The 21,763-nt window shown below is 37.4% G+C and overlaps 2 protein-coding genes across 2 annotated transcripts; one reads left to right on the forward strand and one right to left on the reverse strand.

Annotated features, from left to right (window-relative positions):
* Positions 1–240: 240 nt before the first annotated feature.
* LOC131129880 (antiviral innate immune response effector IFIT1-like) lies at positions 241–4,464 on the reverse strand. Its single transcript, XM_058073814.2, has 2 exons — positions 4,454–4,464; positions 241–1,540 (listed from the first exon to the last, which is right to left on the reverse strand). The coding sequence occupies exons 1-2, from the start codon at positions 4,462–4,464 to the stop codon at positions 241–243; spliced, it is 1,311 nt and encodes a 436-aa protein (XP_057929797.2).
* pomgnt1 (protein O-linked mannose N-acetylglucosaminyltransferase 1 (beta 1,2-)) lies at positions 2,363–19,814 on the forward strand. The gene is made up of 21 exons (XM_058073813.2): positions 2,363–2,793; positions 4,412–4,514; positions 4,581–4,696; positions 6,420–6,485; positions 6,964–7,077; positions 7,854–7,971; positions 8,060–8,158; positions 8,230–8,357; positions 10,641–10,711; positions 10,771–10,846; positions 10,919–11,002; positions 12,320–12,361; positions 12,450–12,508; positions 14,068–14,140; positions 14,287–14,415; positions 15,263–15,388; positions 15,466–15,530; positions 15,611–15,655; positions 16,857–16,992; positions 17,059–17,168; positions 18,683–19,814. Exons 1-21 carry the CDS (start codon positions 2,653–2,655, stop codon positions 18,762–18,764), a joined length of 1,983 nt encoding a protein of 660 aa, XP_057929796.2. The 5' UTR covers positions 2,363–2,652; the 3' UTR covers positions 18,765–19,814.
* Positions 19,815–21,763: the final 1,949 nt, after the last annotated feature.

Consider the following 21,763-nt stretch of genomic DNA (forward strand, 5'->3'; position numbering starts at 1 on the left):
AAAAAAATAAAATAAATGTAAATAAATTAAATAAAATCTGAAATTAATGATTATGCGCTTATGGCAGTTATAGTAATAACAATAAACGAAGAAAAACGTAGTATGTTAACATATATATGTTAACGTAACATTGTAAGAGTTACTCCGATAAGTATAACCGAATAAACACAACATAGCACAAGTCTCTTCGGAGGACAAGTCACAGGACCAAACAAACCATGAAAAATAGTATGAAGTTTTTCAGTCCTGTAGGTTGGCCAAAAACTCGTCTATTTCTGGACACATTCTGTTTCTATTCCTTGCTTTAATTTTCTGCAGAATATGAGTGCTTCTTTCCCGATAGACAGACGGATACCGTATAGCCGCTGCCTTCATGAAATACTCGATGGACTTGTAGCTCTGCTTTTTGGTGAAGTGTAGATGTTTAGCATAGCGGTTGTACAACATCTGTCTGTCCGCAGGTTCCTGACTGCTCTCCAGTAGTTCCTCAAATATCTGGTCGGCTTCAGCTTGGTGGTGAGCCGACTTTGCGTAAATGTTTGCGAGAGTTATTTGTCTTTTTAGTGATGATTGAGGGTAAAGAGAAATCACTTCCTGGTGTAAACTGATGGCCCTGTCTATGGTGTTTTGTTCTAGTGGAATGTCCCCGTGGAGAAGTATTCTCTTTTTGTAGCAGATCGCGGCACATCTTTTCAGGTAACGCTCACCCGGGTGTCTTTCTATGGCTTCCTCGGCCAAATCAAGAGCTTCCTGCATCGATAGGTGGAGTCTGTATAGCTTAAGTAGCGGTTTGATTCCGCTGTAGCTGCTGGCAGGCTTTCTCAAAACCTTCTTTGCCAGTTGGCATGCCTCACGTTCAATTTTCCGTCCGTTAGCAGCACAGGCGGTAAGGTAAAGTGCTGCCAGGTAGAGGTTGTCTGGATCATGTTTCACGGCGATCTCCATTTTCTCGAAAATGTTGGCTTGTAGGCCATTTTTGTAGATCTTAGAAGTACTCGCTAATGCTACGACATGACTGGAGTGCCATTCCACCATGTCTGGCTGCATCCTGATTGCTCTGTAGAAGTATTCCACTGCGGGAAGGATATGGTCTTTTCCAAAAGTCATTAGAGTCCAGGCCTTTTCAGCACAGATTTCCGGGTGGAGTTCCTCCTGGTATGCAAACTGATATTCATTCAGAAGAATATAAATCTTCTTCAAGTACGTTTGACTTTCTGCCTGTTCTCCCATGTGGTAGTGCAGCCAAGCCAGGTTCCCGTAGTTTATTACCAGCCAAGGACCTTCTTCTGAGATGGTGTTTCTCATTTGACGTAAAGCCTCTGCAGCCCTGCAGAAGTAACGCAAAGCATCTTGTGTGAAGCCCAGCCGGAAGTGTATGTAACCCTGCAGGTTGTATATGTGTCCCAGCCAGTTGTATCCCTCCACGGCACCGATGTCTTCTACCTTGTCCTTGAGATGGAACAGTCTGGATCTGCTGGTGTTTAGGTTCCAGGTGAAGTGACACTGAAGGTCCTCCAGGTTGGTTTCGAGGGCTGTTTGACTGAAATAATAATGATGATGAAATAAAAAGTATCAGTATTGGCCCTGTATTTGAAATGCTGAAATGCTTAAAGAAATGCTGTCTTTGCCATTTTGCTGTCACTTCCAATAAACATTCAACCGACAATGACTCGGATTTGACAACTATAGTAAAGCCTACACTAAACACAACGTAAATTATGTATATGCAAACTGATCACAAATGCAGAAACACTCACCTCATCATGCAGCTTTGTGTAAAAAAACACTTGTACACTATGCAACCTGCTGTTTTGGGTGTGGTACGTGACCCTTCTAGCTTTTACGGTGCTGTAAAACAGTCAACATGACGATTGTTGTTGGACTCTGTGGACTTTCTTTACCAGGGTGGCAATGTTGGGCAAATTATTTGAAAAAAAAAACAAGAGTTATATTTACTTTAGTTTCAGCGTAATTGAATTAGTAACAAAATGAGTCGTTAAAAAATGTAATTTGTGACCAGAAACAATAATTAATGCATTTTGTTTTTAAATCCTGATAAATATGGTGCAATTCTCTTCCAAAACGCTAGGGGCAGTGTTCGTCCGAGAGTGTGCAGTGTCGCCATCGTTGGGTGAATTTATCTCATAACAGAGGAAATAAGACCAAATAAGATAAATGAGTGTGAAATAAGTAGTTATTTATTTTTTAATAACAAATTTAAACACGAGTTATGCCGAGAACACTTATACAGAATGCTCGGTGTATTTATTTCATATATTAATGGCCAGTAAGAGGCAGTATACGACTAAAACTGTTTGCTTCCCGCCAGTAAACCGGAGAAGAAGTCAGTGACGTCATTTAATCTGCGACAATCTCTTCTTTTTTATCATTTTGCAGAACTAATAGCTTCACTTAATTAGGTTCTTTTGCTTATCACGAATATAACTATACAAAAGCTGATACATACACAGTGTTTGTAATGTGGGTCGGTGGGGTTTTGTGTAAAAATACAGCTCAATTTGAGTTTGACGCTCGTTGATGAGAAGAAGCATCGTCGGTGTTGTGTTGCTTTGCAGAAGAGGATGTGATTTTTGGGTTTGTGATTTTGCGGGACGAGGAGGAGGAGAAGGAGGAGGAGGAACGACAAGCTAAATGTCTGGCATTTCCAGCGGGATGGAAACTTGGACTCCAAACCCCCGGGCTAAGCCTTTCATTCCCCGCCAACAAAGAAGCCTTTACCTCACCTGGAAATACAAACTTACCAATAAGAGGACGATTCGCCGCTGTTGCCAGGTAAGACGTAGTACAGTACAGTACAGTACAATACAGTGCAGTTTGGCCTTGATTGTGCCCAGGTGCGTCACTAGGTTCTGATGACAGGGGGGGCTTTGAGATTTTTTTTGTAAAAAAAAAAAAAAAAAATCAATAAAAAAAAAAATAGAAAATATCAAATTATTTAGCCTAATTCTTTTCAGGGGGCTGAACATTTTTTAGGGGGATCAAGACCCCCTAAAATTCTCTAAAGTTCTTCTTCTGATTATTACTACTACTACGAGTAGTAGAAAATGTAAAATTATTTAGGGGGACTTATCAAGCCCCCTAAATTTTTCAGGGGGCTGAAGCCCCCCTAAACATTTTTTAGGGGAATGAAGACCCCCTAAAATTCCCTAAAATTCTTCTTTTTCTGATTATTACTACTACTACTAGTAGTAGAAAATATCAAATTATTTACGGGGACTTAACAAGCCCCCCTACATTTTTCAGGGGGCTGAAGACCCCCTAAAATTCTCTAAAATTATTCTTCTTCTGATTATTATTACTACTTCTACTAGTAGTACAAAATATCAAATTATTTAGGGGGACTTAACAAGCCTCCCTAAATTTTTTCAGGGGGCTGAAGCTGCCTTAAAATTTTTTTAGGGGGATGAAGACCCCCTAAAATTCTCTAAAATTATTCTTCTTGTGATTATTACTACTACTACTAGTAGTAGTAGTAGTGGGCTAGTATTAGCCTGCTTATTGGCTTGCTTATTAGCACACAAGTACACACAATCTACACTGCAAAAACGCTGCTCAAGCTCTGCAACCATTCATCAATGATATAATAATCATTATTATATTATTCATTAGCCTACTATTATTACTGTCATCATTATTCTTCTTCTGATTATTACTAGGCTAGTATTAGCCTGCTTATTGGCTTGCTTATTAGCCTGCTTTTGCCCTATTATATGAAATGTGATTTTTTTTGTAAAAAAAAAAAAAAATCAATAGAAAATATCAAATTATTTAGCCTAAATTTTTTCAGGGGGCTGAAGTCCCCCTAAACATTTTTTTAGGGGGATGAAGACCCCCTAAAATTCTTTAAAATTCGTCTTCTTCTTCTGATTATTACTAATCTCTACTAACACAATTTGTCAAGAGATTTTAGTTAAAACATTTTAATCAATTTTAAAAAAAATCAATAAAAAATATCAAAATATTTAGGGCGGGCTTAAGAACATTTTAGGGGGGCTGAAGTCCCCCTAAAATAGGCCTAATGACGCCACTGTTTGTGCCCTAAATGTACTGAAACGGGACCTTAAAACCAAAATACGAACCAATACCCCCTTTATTTTGTGTAATATTAGTCCATCAATAAAGTTTTATTGATAAGTCAAACACAGCGAAACAACCGAAACGCCACATGGGTGTTGGGGGGCTGTGCAGTATGGTATGTGTCAGCAGTATGGTATGTTTATACGTTTCAGACATGCGTTGCAAGTTACATGAAAGAACAGTTGCACATCACAGCACGTCTGAAAAGCAGTAGGAAGAAGCAGAGCTTAAAGGGAAACTGGGGATTTCACCCATCATCCACAATTCTGATGTGAAAGAAAAATCATTTTATATTTATTTTTCCCTTCCACAGGCTGGTGCTGTGCTGTTTCTCCTGGTGACTGTCTTAGTCAACATCAAACTCATCTTGGACACACGAAGAGTAGTCAACGAAGATGCTGCATCCCAGGAATACGGTATGGGAGAATATGGTTCTACCGATGTGTAACTTGGGATTAAAAAACGATCTGTTGTACTTTTAGAGGATGCGATGCCAAACATGGCGACGCCTCGCAGACCGGCTAATGGGCGCAAGGTTCTGGACATTGAGGCGTACTCCAGTCGCTCCAAAGTGTATGTGGCGGTGGACGGGACCACTGTGAGTTCAAAGGGGACGTATGCTCATTGGCTGATTAACCCTCCTCTTGTGTTAGGGTCGGCACCGACCCGTTTTACATTTTAATGCATATCAAGAATCACATAACATTTGTTTATTGCATCAAGGCTTTTTGACTTTGTCAGGAAACTCTATTTCAACAAAATAAAACCAAAAAATCATTTTTACTACATTTTAAAATGGTCTGGTTGAAATTATGACCACTGTATTGGTTTTCGACACGGTTATAATAATATGACTATAAAGCAATATTTTGAGACATAACTGAAATCATAAGTGTACAATTAGCAATTGTACAAGCAGCATTAGCATGACAACCAGCTCCTCTTCTCATCATGGAAGCTTCAGGGGATTCTCATTTTGACCGCTTTTCCAGTATACCAGCAGAAAAACAAGGTCCAGACATGTGATGGGAATTCACTCATTTGACTGATGGCTGATTTCACATTTACAATTTGGATCATGGAAAGAACACTTTGGATCACGGAAAGAACACTTTGGATCACGGAAAGAACACTTTGGATCACGGAAAGAACACTTTGGATCACGGAAAGAACACTTTGGATCACGGAAAGAACACTTTGGATCACGGAAAGAACACTTTGGATCACGGAAAGAACACTTTGGATGACGGAAAGAACACTTTGGATGACGGAAAGAACACTTTGGATGACGGAAAGAACACTTTGGATGACGGAAAGAACACTTTGGATGACGGAAAGAACACTTTGGATGACGGAAAGAACACTTTGGATGACGGAAAGAACACTTTGGATGACGGAAAGAACACTTTGGATGACGGAAAGAACACTTTGGATGACGGAAAGAACACTTTGGATGACGGAAAGAACACTTTGGATGACGGAAAGAACACTTTGGATGTCGGAAAGAACACTTTGGATGGCGGAAAGAACACTTTGGATGGCGGAAAGAACACTTTGGATGGCGGAAAGAACACTTTGGATGGCGGAAAGAACACTTTGGATGGCGGAAAGAACACTTTGGATCGCGGAAAGAACAATGTGGATCGCGGAAAGAACAATGTGGATCGCGGAAAGAACAATGTGGATCGCGGAAAGAACACTTTGGATCGCGGAAAGAACAATTCGGACCATGGAAAGAATGACAAGAAGTAGAGTGAACCAAGATCTGGACCTGTTCTGCTTTTTGATTTCAGTTTCTACTAAAGTTGTGTTGCTGAAAACAATAACTTTTTCTACCTTTTCTTGACATGAATATATATGGGTCAAAATTGACCCCAACACCATAGATGTTTCTTTAGTGATTAATACTAAAATGATAAAATAAATCAAACTAATTGATTTAAGAGATATGTTCTATATCCCTCAGTAATAGCCAGGTAACAAAAGAATTCAATTTATGAATATGATTCTTTTGAGGTTCATTTGACCATTTTTGGAAATAGAAATGGAGGGGTATAGTGACAAAAAAAGGCCTCCATGCCCACACCAAAAGTATTAAAAGCAACATTTTCATGGATGAGGAAGCCTAAGAAGGTAAACAAGACATGAGAAGCAAATTTGATGGTAACTTATTGTTTTTAGTGTATTTTATAGCTGATTTAATACATGGATCAAAACCCACCCGTTAACATAAGACATGATACCAGAAAGCTAACACAAGAGGAAGGTTAAACCATTGATATGACTAATGATATACTTTTGTGTTTGATTTCTTTTCTTAGGTGTTGGAGGATGATATGCGTGAGCAAGGCCGAGGCATTCATGTAATTGTTCTCAACCAAGCTACAGTAAGAATTCATTCATTCATTTTCTACCGCTTTTCCTCACGAGGGTCGCGGGGGGTGCTGGAGCCTATCCCAGCTGTCTTCGGGCGAGAGGCGGGGTACACCCTGGACTGGTGGCCAGCCAATCACAGGGCACATATAGACAAACAACCATTCACACTCACATTCATACCAATTTGGAGTCGCCAATTAACCTAGCATGTTTTTGGAATGTGGGAGGAAACCGGCGTACCCACGCATGCACGGGGAGAACATGCAAACTCCACACAAAGATGGCCGAGGGTGGAATTGAACCCTGGTCTCCTCGCTGTGAGGTCTGCGCGCTAACCACTCGACCACCGTGCAGCCCGATCATCAAACTATTGTCAATATTAGTCAGTGACAACATGTTGTCATTCCGCCACATTGCAGCCTTTTTCCAGCATGGAGCGCCTTTTTAAGGTCATGACATTCCCTGTGCTTTCCTTTTCCTTTCTTTTAGGGTCATGTGATGGCCAAGAGGATATTTGACACCTACTCCCCCCATGAAGATGAAGCCATGATCCTCTTCCTCAACATGGTGACCCGAGGGCGAGTTCTCATCTTTACCATTAAGGTCGGGTCACTTAAGATAAGATAAGATATGCCTTTATTCGTCCCTCAGTGGGGAAATTTACATTGCACAGCAGCAAGAGTACAGAATCAGTTAAGCAGTACAAAATACACAATATAGAAAAATAAACAATATAAACATCCCAAGTATTAACAAATCAACAATTTTACCCAGAGTTATATACAAATACAGTATGTAGATCAGGGGTCTCAAACTCAATTTACCTGGGGGTCACTGGAGCTAGGGTCTGGGCAAGGCTGGGCCGCATCAGGTTTAAAAAAAACACATTTATTAAAAACAGAAAAATATACAAACTTTTTCAGTGTTTTGGTTCCGATTTTTTACAATAAAAGCTCTGATTAAACATTCCACTGTTATAATATTATTATTATTATTACATTTAAATATTAAAGAAAAATAATTTTTAAATATTATTTTTATTCCAATTATTTTTTGAGAAATATTAAAAGTCAGACTATTACAAGAAAAACTTTTGCAAATATATGAAAATAGTTTTTTCTTGGCACAGCTATGTGTCTTGTTCCGCGTGTTTGAGAACCCTGATGTAGATAATATGAAATGAGATGAAATATATGACCAGTCTATACACCATAAGATCTTGCTAGTGAGTTAATATGAGGCATTATAGAAATACTTCACATAGAATTTAATATATTGCATTTAGAGCCTTAATTGGATATAAAATGGAGTCTGGAGTAACTATACTGAATATAAAAATTAATGTGTGATGGATGGCGGTACGTTTTTTTTCCATGCAGGACGAGGGCACGTTCCACCTGAAGGACGCCGCTAAGAACCTGCTGAAAGGTCTGGGCAGTCAGGTGTCTCTCAACCTCAGCTGGAGGGACATGTGGACTCTGGTGGTAAAGAAAGGAGGTAGTGTGCAAACATAAATACTCAAATGGGGGTGCGTTTCCTATTTTGAGTGGCCTGGTGAGTATTTCTGTGTGTTTTGGTTGTGTAGGTCAGGTGTACGGGGAAAAGCATTCAAAGTCTCCTGCTCTTTCCACCTGGGGTGATCCAGTGCTTCTTAAAACGGAGGTGCAGCTCACCGCCTCTGAAGGTAATCACTTAAACGCCTCTCTATCATGAGCAGGGTAGTAACAGGTTCCGTTTGGACGGCCTTGTCCGCAGAGGCAGAGTGCCACTGGGCAGACACGGAGTGGAACCGGCGCAGGAAGCTCTTCTGCAGCAAAGTGGAAGGATACGGCAGCATCTGCAGCTGCAAAGACCCAGCACCCATTGAATTTAACCCAGAACCCGTAAGACGCAAATTTCAGTCTTTTCTATATATATATTTTTTTTTACTTTGTTTGGGTGTCTGGAAAAATTATATTTATAAAGTAGAAGTACTGGAATGAAGTCATAATGTTGACATGAAAATTGTAACACTAATTGAAATTAATATTTTTTTTACAAGCATAATGTTGATACGCTATGAGAAAAATAATTAATGTTCTTAGTCATTTTTACACTACAAAATAATTAACTTGTAATTTTGGGGGAAATTAGATCAGGAAAAAGTTGTGATATTACAAGAAATAAAGTCCAAATGTTATGGACTAGACGATGGTTGAAATATTTGGACAAAAAATTAAATTAAATTCAATTTAATTTATACAAACATAATATTGATACACTATGAGAAAAAGAATTAATGTCCTTAGTAATCTTTACACTAGAAAATAATTAACTTGTAATTTTGGGGGAAATTAGATTGGGAAAAAGTTGTTATATTACAAGAAATAAAGTCCAAATGTTATGGACTAGACGATGGTTGAAATATTTGGACAAAAAATTCTACTATTAAATTAAATTAAACAATTAAAATTCTAAAATGACTAGACTAAGTTTGAAATATTTGGACAAATTGAAAAATGTTAACAAAAAATATACAAACATGACATAAATATACAATGAGAAAATAAAAATATTTAGACAATTTCCGCAATCATTTTTTTTACAATGGAAAAGAAGTAAAGTTGCAATTTTGGGGGAAATTACGTTGAAAAAAAAATTGTGAAATTGCAAAACAAGAATTTTGAGAAAAAGAATTAATGTCCTTCATAATTTTTACAATAGAAAATAATTAAGTTGCAATTTTGGGGGAAATTAAATCGGGAAGAAGTTGTTATATTACAAGAAATAAAGTCCAAATGTTACGGACTAGACAATGGTTGAAATATTTGGACAAAAAATTCTACAATTAAATTAAATTAAAATTATACAAACATAATATTGATACACTATGAGAAAAAGAATTAATGTCCGTAGTAATTTTTACACTAGAAAATAATTAACTTGTAATTTTGGGGGAAATTAGATTGGGAAAAAGTTGTTATATTACAAGAAATAAAGTCCAAATGTTATGGACTAGACAATGGTTGAAATATTTGGACAAAAAATTCTACAATTAAATTAAATTAAAATTATACAAACATAATATTGATACACTATGAGAAAAAGAATTAATGTCCGTAGTAATTTTTACACTAGAAAATAATTAACTTGTAATTTTGGGGGAAATTAGATTGGGGAAAAAGTTGTGAAATTACAAGAAATAAAGTCCAAATGTTATGGACTAGACGATGGTTGAAATATTTGGACAAAAAAATTATACAATTAAATTAAACAATTAAAATTATACAAAAATTATACATGCAAGCATAATATTGATACACTATGACAAAAAGAATTAATGTCCATCATAATTTTTACAATAGAAAATAATTAAGTTGCAATTTTGGGGGAAATTAGATCGGGAAAAAGTTGAGATATTACAAGAAATAAAGTCCAAATTTTATGGACTAGACAATGGTTGAAATATTTGGACAAAAAATTCTACAATTAAATTAAATTAAAATTATACAAACATAATATTGATACACTATGAGAAAAAGAATTAATGTCCGTAGTAATTTTTACACTAGAAAATAATTAACTTGTAATTTTGGGGGAAATTAGATTGGGGAAAAAGTTGTGAAATTACAAGAAATAAAGTCCAAATGTTATGGACTAGACGATGGTTGAAATATTTGGACAAAAAAATTATACAATTAAATTAAACAATTAAAATTATACAAAAATTATACATACAAGCATAATATTGATACACTATGACAAAAAAAATTAATGTCCATCATAATTTTTACAATAGAAAATAATTAAGTTGCAATTTTGGGGGAAATTAGATCGGGAAAAAGTTGAGATATTACAAGAAATAAAGTCCAAATTTTATGGACTAGACGATGTTTCAAATATTTGGACAAATTGAAAAACAATAACAGAAAAATATACAAAAATATACAATACGTCAATATACTGTGAGTAAAATAAAAATATTTAGTAAATATTTAAATTTAAAAATAAATAAATATAAATTTAAATAATAAAGAAATAAATTTAAATATTTATTTATTATATTTTTTATAATGGAAAAGAAGTAAAGTTGCACTTTTGGGGGAAATTACGCTGAGAAAAAATTGCAAAACAAGAACGTAAAAATGATGAATCTGAAAAGTACATGTTTTGTTTCTTCCCTTTAGCTGCCCACTAATCACGTCTTCCATGTACCAGTCGCGGTCATCGCAGGGAACAGACCCAACTATCTCTACCGGTAAGATCTCACAAGCCCATGAGCGCAAGTCAATGTTCATTCTTGTCTTCTGTGTCCAGGATGCTCAGGTCCCTCCTTTCAGCTCACGGTGTTAACCCGCAGATGATCACGGTCTTCATCGATGGATACTATGAGGTATCCAACCTTCAGATTTGACCGTAGAAGTAGACATCAATAGGTCCATCTCTGTGTTTTTGAACACCCCAGGAGCCGATGGATGTGGTGGAGCTCTTTGGACTGAAGGGAGTTCAGCACACGCCCATCAGCATCAAGAATGCGCGGGTATCCCAGGTGAGAACTCGAGAGAACTTCCACAATACATCCTTGGAGGTCCCATCCCGGGACCCTCATTAATGACCCTTAATGACCCAGTGGTCATTCGGAAGCTACCCACTTTGATTGAGGTCATTTTTCATTTTTATTTATTAAATAAAAGTGTCAAAAAATATACAGGCAAATAAAAATGTAAAAATGACTAAAGTATAAAATAAAAAAAAATACAAAATAAAAATGACAAAAAATACATGAAAATGAAATAAATATTTAAAGCGTAAAAAAAATTAAAAATAAATAAAAACAAAAATGACAAATAAAAATAAAGCTGATTAAAATAATAAAAATAAATGAAAATTATTTAAGATTAAAAACAATGAATGAAAATACATTTAAAAAAATTAAATGTCAGTAATAACAGTGTAAAAAATATACAAGCAATTAAAAATGTAAAAATGACTAAAGTATAAAAAATAATAAAAATACAAATGACTAAAAATACATAAAAATGAAATAAATATTTAAAGCATAAAAAATATTCAAAATAAATAAAACAAAAATGACAAATAAAAATAAAGCTGATTAAAATAATAAAAATAAATGAAAATTACTTAAGATTAAAAACAATGAATGAAAATACATTTAAAAAAAATTAAATGTCATTAAATAAAAGTGTAAAAAATATACAAACAAATAAAAATGTATATAAAATAATATAAATACAAAATAAAAGTGACAAAAAATAGATTTGCTTGTATATATATATTTTACAATTTTTGCAACATTATTTAATGGCAAATGACAAATGTATTTTCATTCATTGTTTTTAATCTAAAGTAATTTTCATTTATTTTTATTATTTTAATCATCTTTATTTTTATTTGTCATTGTTTTTATTTATTGTGAATATTTTTACGCTTTAAATATTTATTTCATTGTTATGTATTTTTTAGCCATTTTTATTTTGTATTTTTATTATTTTTTATACTTTAAAGTCATTTTTTGCATTTTTTATCAGTTTTATTTTGTACGCTTATTTCAGTCATTATTAAGTATTTTAATTATTTAATATATTTCCAACTTTGAAGTCAAACCAAGCAAAACCTTTTAAATCAGAGGTCACCTTTTGAAACATGAATACACATAATTATGTGTCCAAAGTGCATTTTCGAGGAATTTATTAAGGCATTTTGTCAAGGAAATGAGGAAGAACATAATAACTGCACGTCTATAAATAACGCCTGCATTAAAATAAAATAGAAACTAGTAGAACTGTACCATGAACATGTACCCACGAGGTAGTTTTGAGTGGGCTCTTTCTCTGCTCTGTCACAGCACTACAAGGCAAGTCTGACTGCAACATTCAATCTTCACCCAGTGAGTACATCCGCCATTTGTACTGCATCTGCGGTAATTTATTTTCAGTGTGTATTTGTCTTTATTTAATGTTCATCATTCCCTGCAGGAGGCTAATTATGCTATAGTGCTGGAAGAAGATCTGGACATCTCCATTGACTTCTTCAGGTGCGCTTAGAATCAAAATGAAAAGCTTTTTAATGCTAACTTGTAACATCTTGCCATGGAAATAATCACCACTAGAGGGCGGCGTTGTGTCGCTCTCTGTTTGGTTCAATCAGGGGTGTCCAAACTTTTTACATCAATCAAATGATGCAGGGGGGCACTTTGTGTGTTTCTGTGTTTCTGTGTTTTTTTTAAATTTTAGTAAAAAGGCAATTTTTTTAAAAATTTTTTTACTTAACTCTCCTCTTGTGTTAGGGCCGGCACCGACCTGTTTTACATTTTAATGCATAAAAAGAATCACATAACATTTGTTTATTGCATCAAGGCTTTTTGACTTTGTCAGGAAACTCTAAACCAAAAAAATAATTTTTACTACATTTTAAAATGGTCTGGTTGAAATTATGACCACTGTATTGTTAGGGTCGGTTTGGACCCGGTTATAATAATATGACTATAAAGCAATATTTTGAGCCACAACTGAAATCATAAGTGTACAATTAGCCAACACAATGACAACCAGCTCCTCTTCTCATCATGGAAGCTTCAGGGGATTCTCATTTTGACCGCTTTTCCAGTATACCAGCAGAAAAACAAGGTCCAGACATGTGAGGGGAATTCACTCATTTGACTGATGGCTGATTTCACATTTACAATTTGGATCATGGAAAGAACACTTTGGATCGCGGAAAGAACACTTTGGATCGCGGAAAGAACACTTTGGACCGCGGAAAGAACACTTTGGACCGCGGAAAGAACACTTTGGATTATGGAAAGAATGACAAGAAGTAGAGTGAACCAAGATCTGGACCTGTTCTGTTTTTTGATTTCAGTTTATACTACATTTCTGTTGCTGAAAACAATAACTTTTCTTGACATGAATATATATGGGTCAAAATTCCCCCGAACACCATAGTTTCTTTAGTTTTAGTTTCTTTAGTGATTAATACTAAAATGAGAAAATAAATCAAACTAATTGATTTAAGAGATATGTTCTATATCCCTCAGTAATAGCCAGGTAACAAAATAATTCAATTTATGAATATGATTCTTTTGAGGTTCATTTGACCATTTTTGGAAATAGAAATGGAGGGGTATAGTGACAAAAAAAGTCCTCCATGCCCACACCAAAAGTATTAAAAGCAACATTTTCATGGATGAGGAAGCCTAAGAAGGTAACCAAGACATGAGAACCAAATTTGATGGTAACTTATTGTTTTTAGTGTATTTTATAGCTGATTTAATACATGGATCAAAACCCACCCGTTAACATAAGACATGATACCAGAAAGCTAACACAAGAGGAAGGTTAATTGAAAGACAATGTTTAGTTTTATTATTAGTTCTTAGTGTCATCATGTCAGCCATTTTTTTCCTTTTTGATCTATTCTCCCCATTTTTGCTGTGTTTTTGGTTGAATTCCGTTCCTGCAAGACTTATTCCCCCCGCTGAATGATTTCCTTTGTTGTCATTGGTCTATCTTGTGTTTTATAATCCCCGGTCTAAAATCACAGATTAAAACCGAGGCAGGTTGCTTCATGCCTGTGTTTTTGTTATTTTGACAGTTTTCTGAGTCAAACCATCCACCTGCTGGATGAGGATGACAGCCTTTATTGCATCTCAGCCTGGAACGACCAAGTGAGCAAAAAAAACAGTTGTAATGTTTTTTTTTTTTAAATCATGAAACGTAATTATTTCTATATTTCTAACTAATTTACTGTACAATAACAACACCACTGTTTCATTTGTCACCTGTTCTATTATATTATATTTGTGTTCCACAGGGCTATGAACACACGGCTGAGGATGCCGCCTTGCTGTACCGAGTGGAGAGCATGCCTGGCCTGGGCTGGGTCCTGAAAAGGAGTCTCTACAAGGATGAACTGGAGCCTAAATGGCCCACACCCGAGAAGGTGCCGGGATCCTTATTATGGGCTTGCTCAGTAATGCAAGCCCCATAGACTGCAGCTGTCTATGGGGCTTGCATTACTGAGCAAGCCCATATTGTTATTTCTTGTGATGTTTAGCTATTATTATATCTTCCCATTTTGAGGATGCTAGCATGTTAGCATTTAAGCTAATTTACTCATGTCTAAAGGCAAATACACACATGGCATGATGTAGGGAGGTTATAGGACAACCTTGGCACTTTCTAAACTTGAGGCCCTCTTGCTAGGTGCTAGCATGATGACTGTTAGCATGTTAGCATTTTAGCTAATTTACTCATATATAAAGGCAAATACACACATGGTATGATGTGGGGACACTATCGGACTGCCTGGACACTTTTTGGACTTGAGTCTGTCTTGCTAGGTGTTAGCATGGTGATTGTTAGCATGTTAGCATTTTAGCTAATTTACTCATGTCTAAAGGCAAATACACACATGGCATGATGTGGGGACACTGTGAGACTGCCCCAAACTTTTCGGGACCTGAGGCTGTCTTGCAAGGTGCTAGCATGTAGCCGTTAGCATGTTAGCATTTAAGCTAATTTACTCATGTCTAAATGCAAATAGACACATGGCAAGATGTGGGGACACTATGGGACTGCATCAACCTTTTCAGTACTTGAGGCTTTCTTGCTAGGTGCTAGCATGGTAGCCATTGGCACACCGGGCCCGAGGTTCACAGCACAGGTGGCAAGCCCATCAAAATTTCTGCGGGAATTTTCTAGTTTTTATTTTATTCTACTCCATGCAAACAAGTTTGGTGTGTCAAACTCATGATTGGCATAGTGATAACACGTGTGTGTTGACGTAGCTGTGGGACTGGGACATGTGGATGCGGATGCCAGAGCAGAGGAAAGGCAGGGAGTGCATCATCCCCGACGTGTCCCGCTCCTACCACTTTGGCATCATCGGCCTCAACATGAACGGCTATTTCCATGTGAGCAAGTTAAAAATAATATAATTATTGCATTCAGTCTTTTTTGAGGTCTTTTTTTTCTTTCATTTGACGTATAGGAGGTGTATTTCAAAAAACACAAGTTCAACACGGTGCCTCACGTGCACCTGAAGAACGTGGACAGGTTTGTGCAGCCTGATGACACATTCATGCAGAAAACTTGAATATTGAATACTGAAGTACTTTTTGTCTACGTTCCCTAAGCTTAAAGAAGGACGCCTATGAAGTGGAAATCCAAAACCTGCTGAAGTGAGTGAGATCCGACAGTAGTGAACATTGGTTGCATCATTCATACATAGCAGAAGGTTCTACTACTCTAACCAAATACTTTTTTCACAAAATGGTAATGGTTTAATTTCATTTGAACATGCATCAGATTACAATTGAGTGCATCCCATAATCAGTTCCCAGTTCCACATGTCCAAAAGGAGTAGGAAGAAGCAAAGCTTATTAAATCCTACCCCTCCATCTGGTACTTTTACAATCAGTAACTGTTACATTTGTTCACTTCCTGCTTTCCTAATACAATTTAATTTTTTTTATTTTTATTTTTGTATTTTTTAATTTAATTTATTCATTCATTCATTTTCTACCGCTTTTTCCTCACGAGGGTTGCGGGGGGGGGGGGCTGCTGGAGCCTATCCCAGCTGTCATTGGGCGAGAGGCGGGGTACACCCTGGACTGGTGGCCAGCCAATCACAGGGCACATATAGACAAACAACCATTCACACTCACATTCATACCTATGGACAATTTGGAGTGGCTAATTAACCTAGCATGTTTTTGGAATGTGGGAGGAAACCGGAGTACCCGGAGAAAACCCACGCATGCACGGGGAGAACATGCAAACTCCACACAGAGATGGCCGAGGGTGGAATTGAACCCTGGTTTGTTTAAATTAAATTAAATTAAATTACATTAAATTACATTAAATTACATTACATTACATTAAATCACATTAAATTAAATTAATTTTTAAATTAAATTTATTTTTAAATTAAATTATTTGTCACGTACCGAAGTACGAGTTGATATGACCATACAATGACATAATATGTTTCATTATCTTGTAATAGTAGTTTTACATGCAAACAAGTAAATGAATGTAAATGACAATTAAACAGGATAAAGTAACATTTAAGGGCACTTTTCCCCGAATTGAAGACATGATGGTTGATGGTGATGTGGCAGCGGGAGTCACTCAGCATCAAGTCATTTCTTGGATTCAGTAGCAACAGCCCCTATGGGGGGGTAGACCAACATAGGCACACTTTACAACATAAGAACTCAAAGACTTGGATTCTGCCTGTCAGCACCGTGGGGATGATACTTCATATATTAGTAACTTCATCAATAGCTATATTACGTGGACGCCAGTACGTCGATCTGAGGATAGATGAAAGAAATGGGTCAACCTTTACGAGATGTGTGTTCCACTATTCGATTGCAGGGAGGCAGAGGTGCTGGACCACACCAAGAACCCGTGTGAGGACTCGATACTACCGGACTCCGAGGGGAAAGTCTACGTCATGTTCATTAAGATGACATCGGAGACGGACACCTCCACTTGGACTGAACTTGCTAAGGTACGCCATGACCGAAGAGGCGTAACCGTTGGTGCCACTAATACTGTCCTTTCATCTTTGACCCAGTGCCTTCATGTTTGGGATTTAGACGTCCGAGGGAATCACAGAGGCCTGTGGCGACTCTTTAGAAAAAGGAGTCACGTCCTGGTGGTGGCCGTGCCAATCTCGCCGTACTCGTAAGTTAATATCGACTGTTTCTGTACGGTTCTCTCTACTGACCGCCGAGATGCTCCAACCACTCCATATCTCCGTCCAATACCAATAGCCTCTGACCCCTGATGACCTTGGATTGATCGGGGGTTAAGTCCCTTCATTCGTGACACTTGGCTGCCGTAGTAGCTTAGAGCTAATTCTGCTAAACCCGACCTTTGACCTCGTTGGTAGCCCTCGGACGGCATCCGGGGATGGAGATGCTGCCATGAACTAATTAGTGGTCTTCCGTTTGTTGCTAACTTGCAGAACTCTGATTTTTTTCTCTGAACCATGGTCAGTGTCCTGCAGGTCACATTTGGCCCGCGGGCCACGTGTTTGAGACCCCTGCTGTACAGGCTAATTAACATACCGAGCCATTGAATCCAACTAAGTCACTGGTAAGCAAGTTCACAGAGCTCCCGATCTCATTCTCCAGATGCTCCAGGGGCTGCCATGAGCTAATTAGTGGTCTTTCGTTTGTTGCTAACTTGCGGAACTCTGATTTTTTTCTCTGAACCTTGGTCTCTCCCAACATTGATGTCTTTCCACATTACCCCCACCCCCCAAGAATCTGGAAAGTTATTCAACTAACAAAAGCACACAGAAAAATAGTCCCAACAGGGTTCCAATATGTTAATGTCTACATATGTTCACTTATTCAGCTACACAATAACATAACGGATATACTGTGGCTGGGACGCTGTACAGGCTAATTAACATACCAAGCCATTGAGTCCAACTAAGTCACTGGTAAGCAAGTTCACCGAGCTCCCGATCTCATTCTCCAGATGCTCCAGGGGCTGCCATGAGCTAATTAGTGGTTTTCCTTTTGTTGCTAACTTGCAGAACTCTGATTTTTTTCTCTGAACCATGGTCAGTGTCCTGCGGGTCATATTTGGCCCGCGGGCCGCGTGTTTGAGACCTTTGCTGTACAGGCTAATTAACATACCGAGCCATTGAGTCCAACTAAGTCACTGGTAAGCAAGTTCACCGAGCTCCCGATCTCATGCTCCAGGGGCTGCCATGAGCTAATTAGTGGTCTTCCGTTTGTTGCTAACTTGCGGAATTTTTTTCTCTGAACCATGGTCTCTCCCAACATTGGTGATGTCTTTCCACATTACCCCCACGCCCCAAAAATCTGGAAAGTTATTCAACTAACAAAAGCACACAGAAAAATAGTCCCAACAGGGTTCCAATATGTTAACGTCTACATATGTTCACTTATCTAGCTCCACAATAACATACTAAGTCACTGGTAAGTTCACCGAGCTCCCGATCTCATTCCTATTCAAAGGTTTTCAGGTCAAACCGCCAAAGTATCTTATGTTTGTAGTGATCCGTTGCCATCTGGATGAAGCTATTCACCAATCCGACTCATCGGATTCACTAATGAACGTGAATTTTAGTTTTTTAACGGACTATAAACGGACTAACGTTCTATAAACCATGACGAAATATGTCAACATTTCATTTTCTTTTCTTTCTCTTTTTTCTTCAGAGTGAAGAAACCTGCCAATGTCACCCCCATCCACTTGGAGCCCCTCCCCAAAGAAGAGGGTGCCCCAGCCGACCCGATGTAGACCTCCTGAACCAGCCCAGGACTTTCTAGGATAAAAGATGGTAAAACACAATCCAACCAACTCATAAGTTTAGAAGGAGGAACGATGACACAGGAAATGACTTTTGGTACCAAACGACTTTTTCTATTTCCTGTTTGGTTCTGAATGTCTGAATTTAAAACCTACTGATTGTACATACTCTGTTTAACTTATCTCTATTTATTTGCCCATATCAATCCAGACCCTTTGCTTTTTTTGAAAAATCACCTAATATCTGGATGAGTGCATTTTTAATAGACGTGAACAAAATATTGATATAATGTAAATACATACAACATACCTATATTTTCAATAGCATAGACAGTCTGCATATTTTTGGATTCTAGAAATGGAGCGTGTACTCACGCTAGGCCAATCGTACCGTACTTGAATACGTAAAACTCCAAATAATCCAAGAATCATGGCCGAGAGCGTCCCGAAGACTCCAAATCAGATTGGAAATAATCCACCAAGACATTAAAATTTTTGTCACGAGTTACAAACGCAGATACACGTTTCAAGCAACAACTCGGTCATCTGGGATTTGATGCTTCCTTACTTGTCGAAATGAGGCTTAGCAAAAAAAAAACCAAACAAAAAAAACGAGTACGAAATACGTAAATATGGAAATGTATACGATACAGGAAATTAAAAAGTATAATTCCCTCCATGACACAAGTTATCATAGAGGTTGCATTTTTAAAAATTGAAATACACTTAATTGGACTTCATACTCCAAATAGGGACTAGAGGCTAGCTCAAATTGCTGCGTTTGAGTGTTTTTATCGACTTTTATCTCCAGTTATCTTAACATGAAAGCAGAACTAGTATTTTTTGTTTATTTGTTTCCTTTTGTTTATTTTCTGTCTGACAACTTGTACTTACCAGTGACTGACTTAATTAGAAATGACTGACTTGAAAAAAAAAGTTCTAGAGGTACATACTGTCGGTGCAAGGAGAGTGATGATTTGTGAAAGTGAGTTTGATACTTTTGGTGGTTTTCATGAAAATGAATAAAGATATTTTCAGAGATTTTGATTTTTTTCATAAACCTCGGTTCTACTCCTGTTTTCTCCCATATGACAGTTCTTGTCTTGTAGAAATCCTCCCCCAGAGGACTCTAAGTGGGTTTCAAAATAGAGGATAAGGGAATCTTAAAGAACCAAATTATAGAATGAGAACCAGATTATTTATTCCTGACAACAATATCTAAAACAGACGTCCAGGCTTATCTGCAGTCCCTGTATGCCTACAAGTAAGCGGGTGTTATTACAGCACAGCTGCAAAAAGCACCCTTCTTTTCCCTGCCCGGTCTTTTATACACTCGAGGCTGGAGTCCTGGACCAATCAGCTTTCGCCACTGCCCTTCCTTGAACCGCTTTCATGGTGTTTCTCCTTTCGTTTCTTTCCTTTGCAGAGGCATCAAGGCATCTTTCCTTTGCGTCTGGAACATTGCACTTTTCCTTTGTTGCAAAGCAAAGTGTCATATGCGTACTCGATGTTTCCACCTTAACTGTCAGATGTCACGTTAGTCCTCTTTTTTTGTGTGGGTGCGTGTATCCTTTGTATTTGTGAGACTATGTGTTTGCTTTTATCTTTTAGCTAGCAAAATTGCAAATACCTTCAGTCTTCAGTCACTACCCAAAGCTCATGACCGCTCTATATCTAAATTATTATTCATTTATTGTCACTGAATATGAATCAGTCATACGTGCTTTGCCCACTGCGAGTGTGGTCTGGTCCGCGCTGAACTTTGGCACACATCTTGATCATCAGTGTGACCAGTGGACCTTCAGACCTCGGGAGGTACATGGTTAGGGAAATGCATGCAAATTGTTGAGGTTCTTTGGCTTCTGAGGTTAACCAAGGACAACCGAGGCTTCCCTTTCATAACCTGCAATGCTTCCGGGAATCTTCCCAAAACTACTTTCATCAATAAAATTCAGGATTATGTAGAAATCCTCCCTCCTGAGGACTCGAGGATAAGGGAATCTTAAAGAACCAAATCATAGAATGAGAACCAGATTATTTATTTATTTATTTAATACCTAATACAGACATCCGGGCTTATCTGAAGTCCCTGTATGACTACAAGTAAGCGAGTCTTATTACAGTACAGCTGCAAAAAGCAGCCTTCCTTTCCCTGCCCGGCCTTTTATACACTCAAGATTGTGTAAGAGGCTTGAGTCCTGGACCAATCAGCTTTTGCCACTGGCCTTGCTTGAACCGAGGCTTCCCTTTCATAACCTGCAATGCTTCCAGGAAACTTCCCAAAACTACTTTCATCAATAAAATTCAGGATTATGTAGAAATCCTCCCTCTGAGGACTCTAAAGTGGGTTTCGAAATAGAGGATAAGAGAATCTTAAAGAACCAAATCATAGAATGAGAACCAGATTGTTTATTTCGCACAACAATACCGAATACAGACATCCGGGCTTATCTGAAGTCCCTGTATGACTACAAGTAAGCGGGTCTTATTACAGCGCAGCTGCAAAAAGCACCCTCCCTTTCCCTGCCTGGCATTTTATACACTCAAGATTGTGTAAGAGTGTAAGCGTATGAGTATCGTACTTTGAGAGACTATGTGTTTGTTTTAGCTTTTAAATACCTTTAAATACCTTCAGTTAGCATCTCAGTCACAGTAACATGGCCTGGAAACCCAAATAGAAAGTTAAAAATAGGTTGATAAAAATTGATGAGGATATACTGTATTAATTCCACTCATGTTTAACCCAAAATGACAAAGCTTGGCCTTAATACGACTTAAAATTAATTTTTCAAAGTCATTACAGTTTGTAAATATCCTAATGAAGTATGACGATTTATTTTTTTTTACACAATTTTCACTGTAAGAAATTATGTGTGTTTTGAAATTCAGTTCCTTCAAAGATGGGGTTTAAAATGTTTTTTTTTGGGCTTATAAAAGAATAATTGCTGCAAAACACACATACCTGCCCTTGAAAACAATTTTTTTTACAC

Source organism: Doryrhamphus excisus, linkage group LG4 (assembly GCF_037039965.1).
Source record: "Doryrhamphus excisus strain RoL-2023G ecotype Guam linkage group LG4, RoL_Dexc_Guam_v1.1, whole genome shotgun sequence".
NCBI classification, from domain to species: Eukaryota; Metazoa; Chordata; class Actinopteri; order Syngnathiformes; family Syngnathidae; genus Doryrhamphus; species Doryrhamphus excisus.

Coding starts and splice junctions, on each gene's coding strand:
- pomgnt1 (XM_058073813.2), top strand. CDS start 2,653: ATGTCTGGCATTTCCAGCGGGATGGAAACTTGGACTCCAAACCCCCGG. Junction 4,515..4,580: donor TGCTGCATCCCAGGAATACG/GTATGGGAGAAT, acceptor TTGTACTTTTAG/AGGATGCGATGCCAAACATG. Junction 11,003..12,319: donor AGAATGCGCGGGTATCCCAG/GTGAGAACTCGA, acceptor GCTCTGTCACAG/CACTACAAGGCAAGTCTGAC.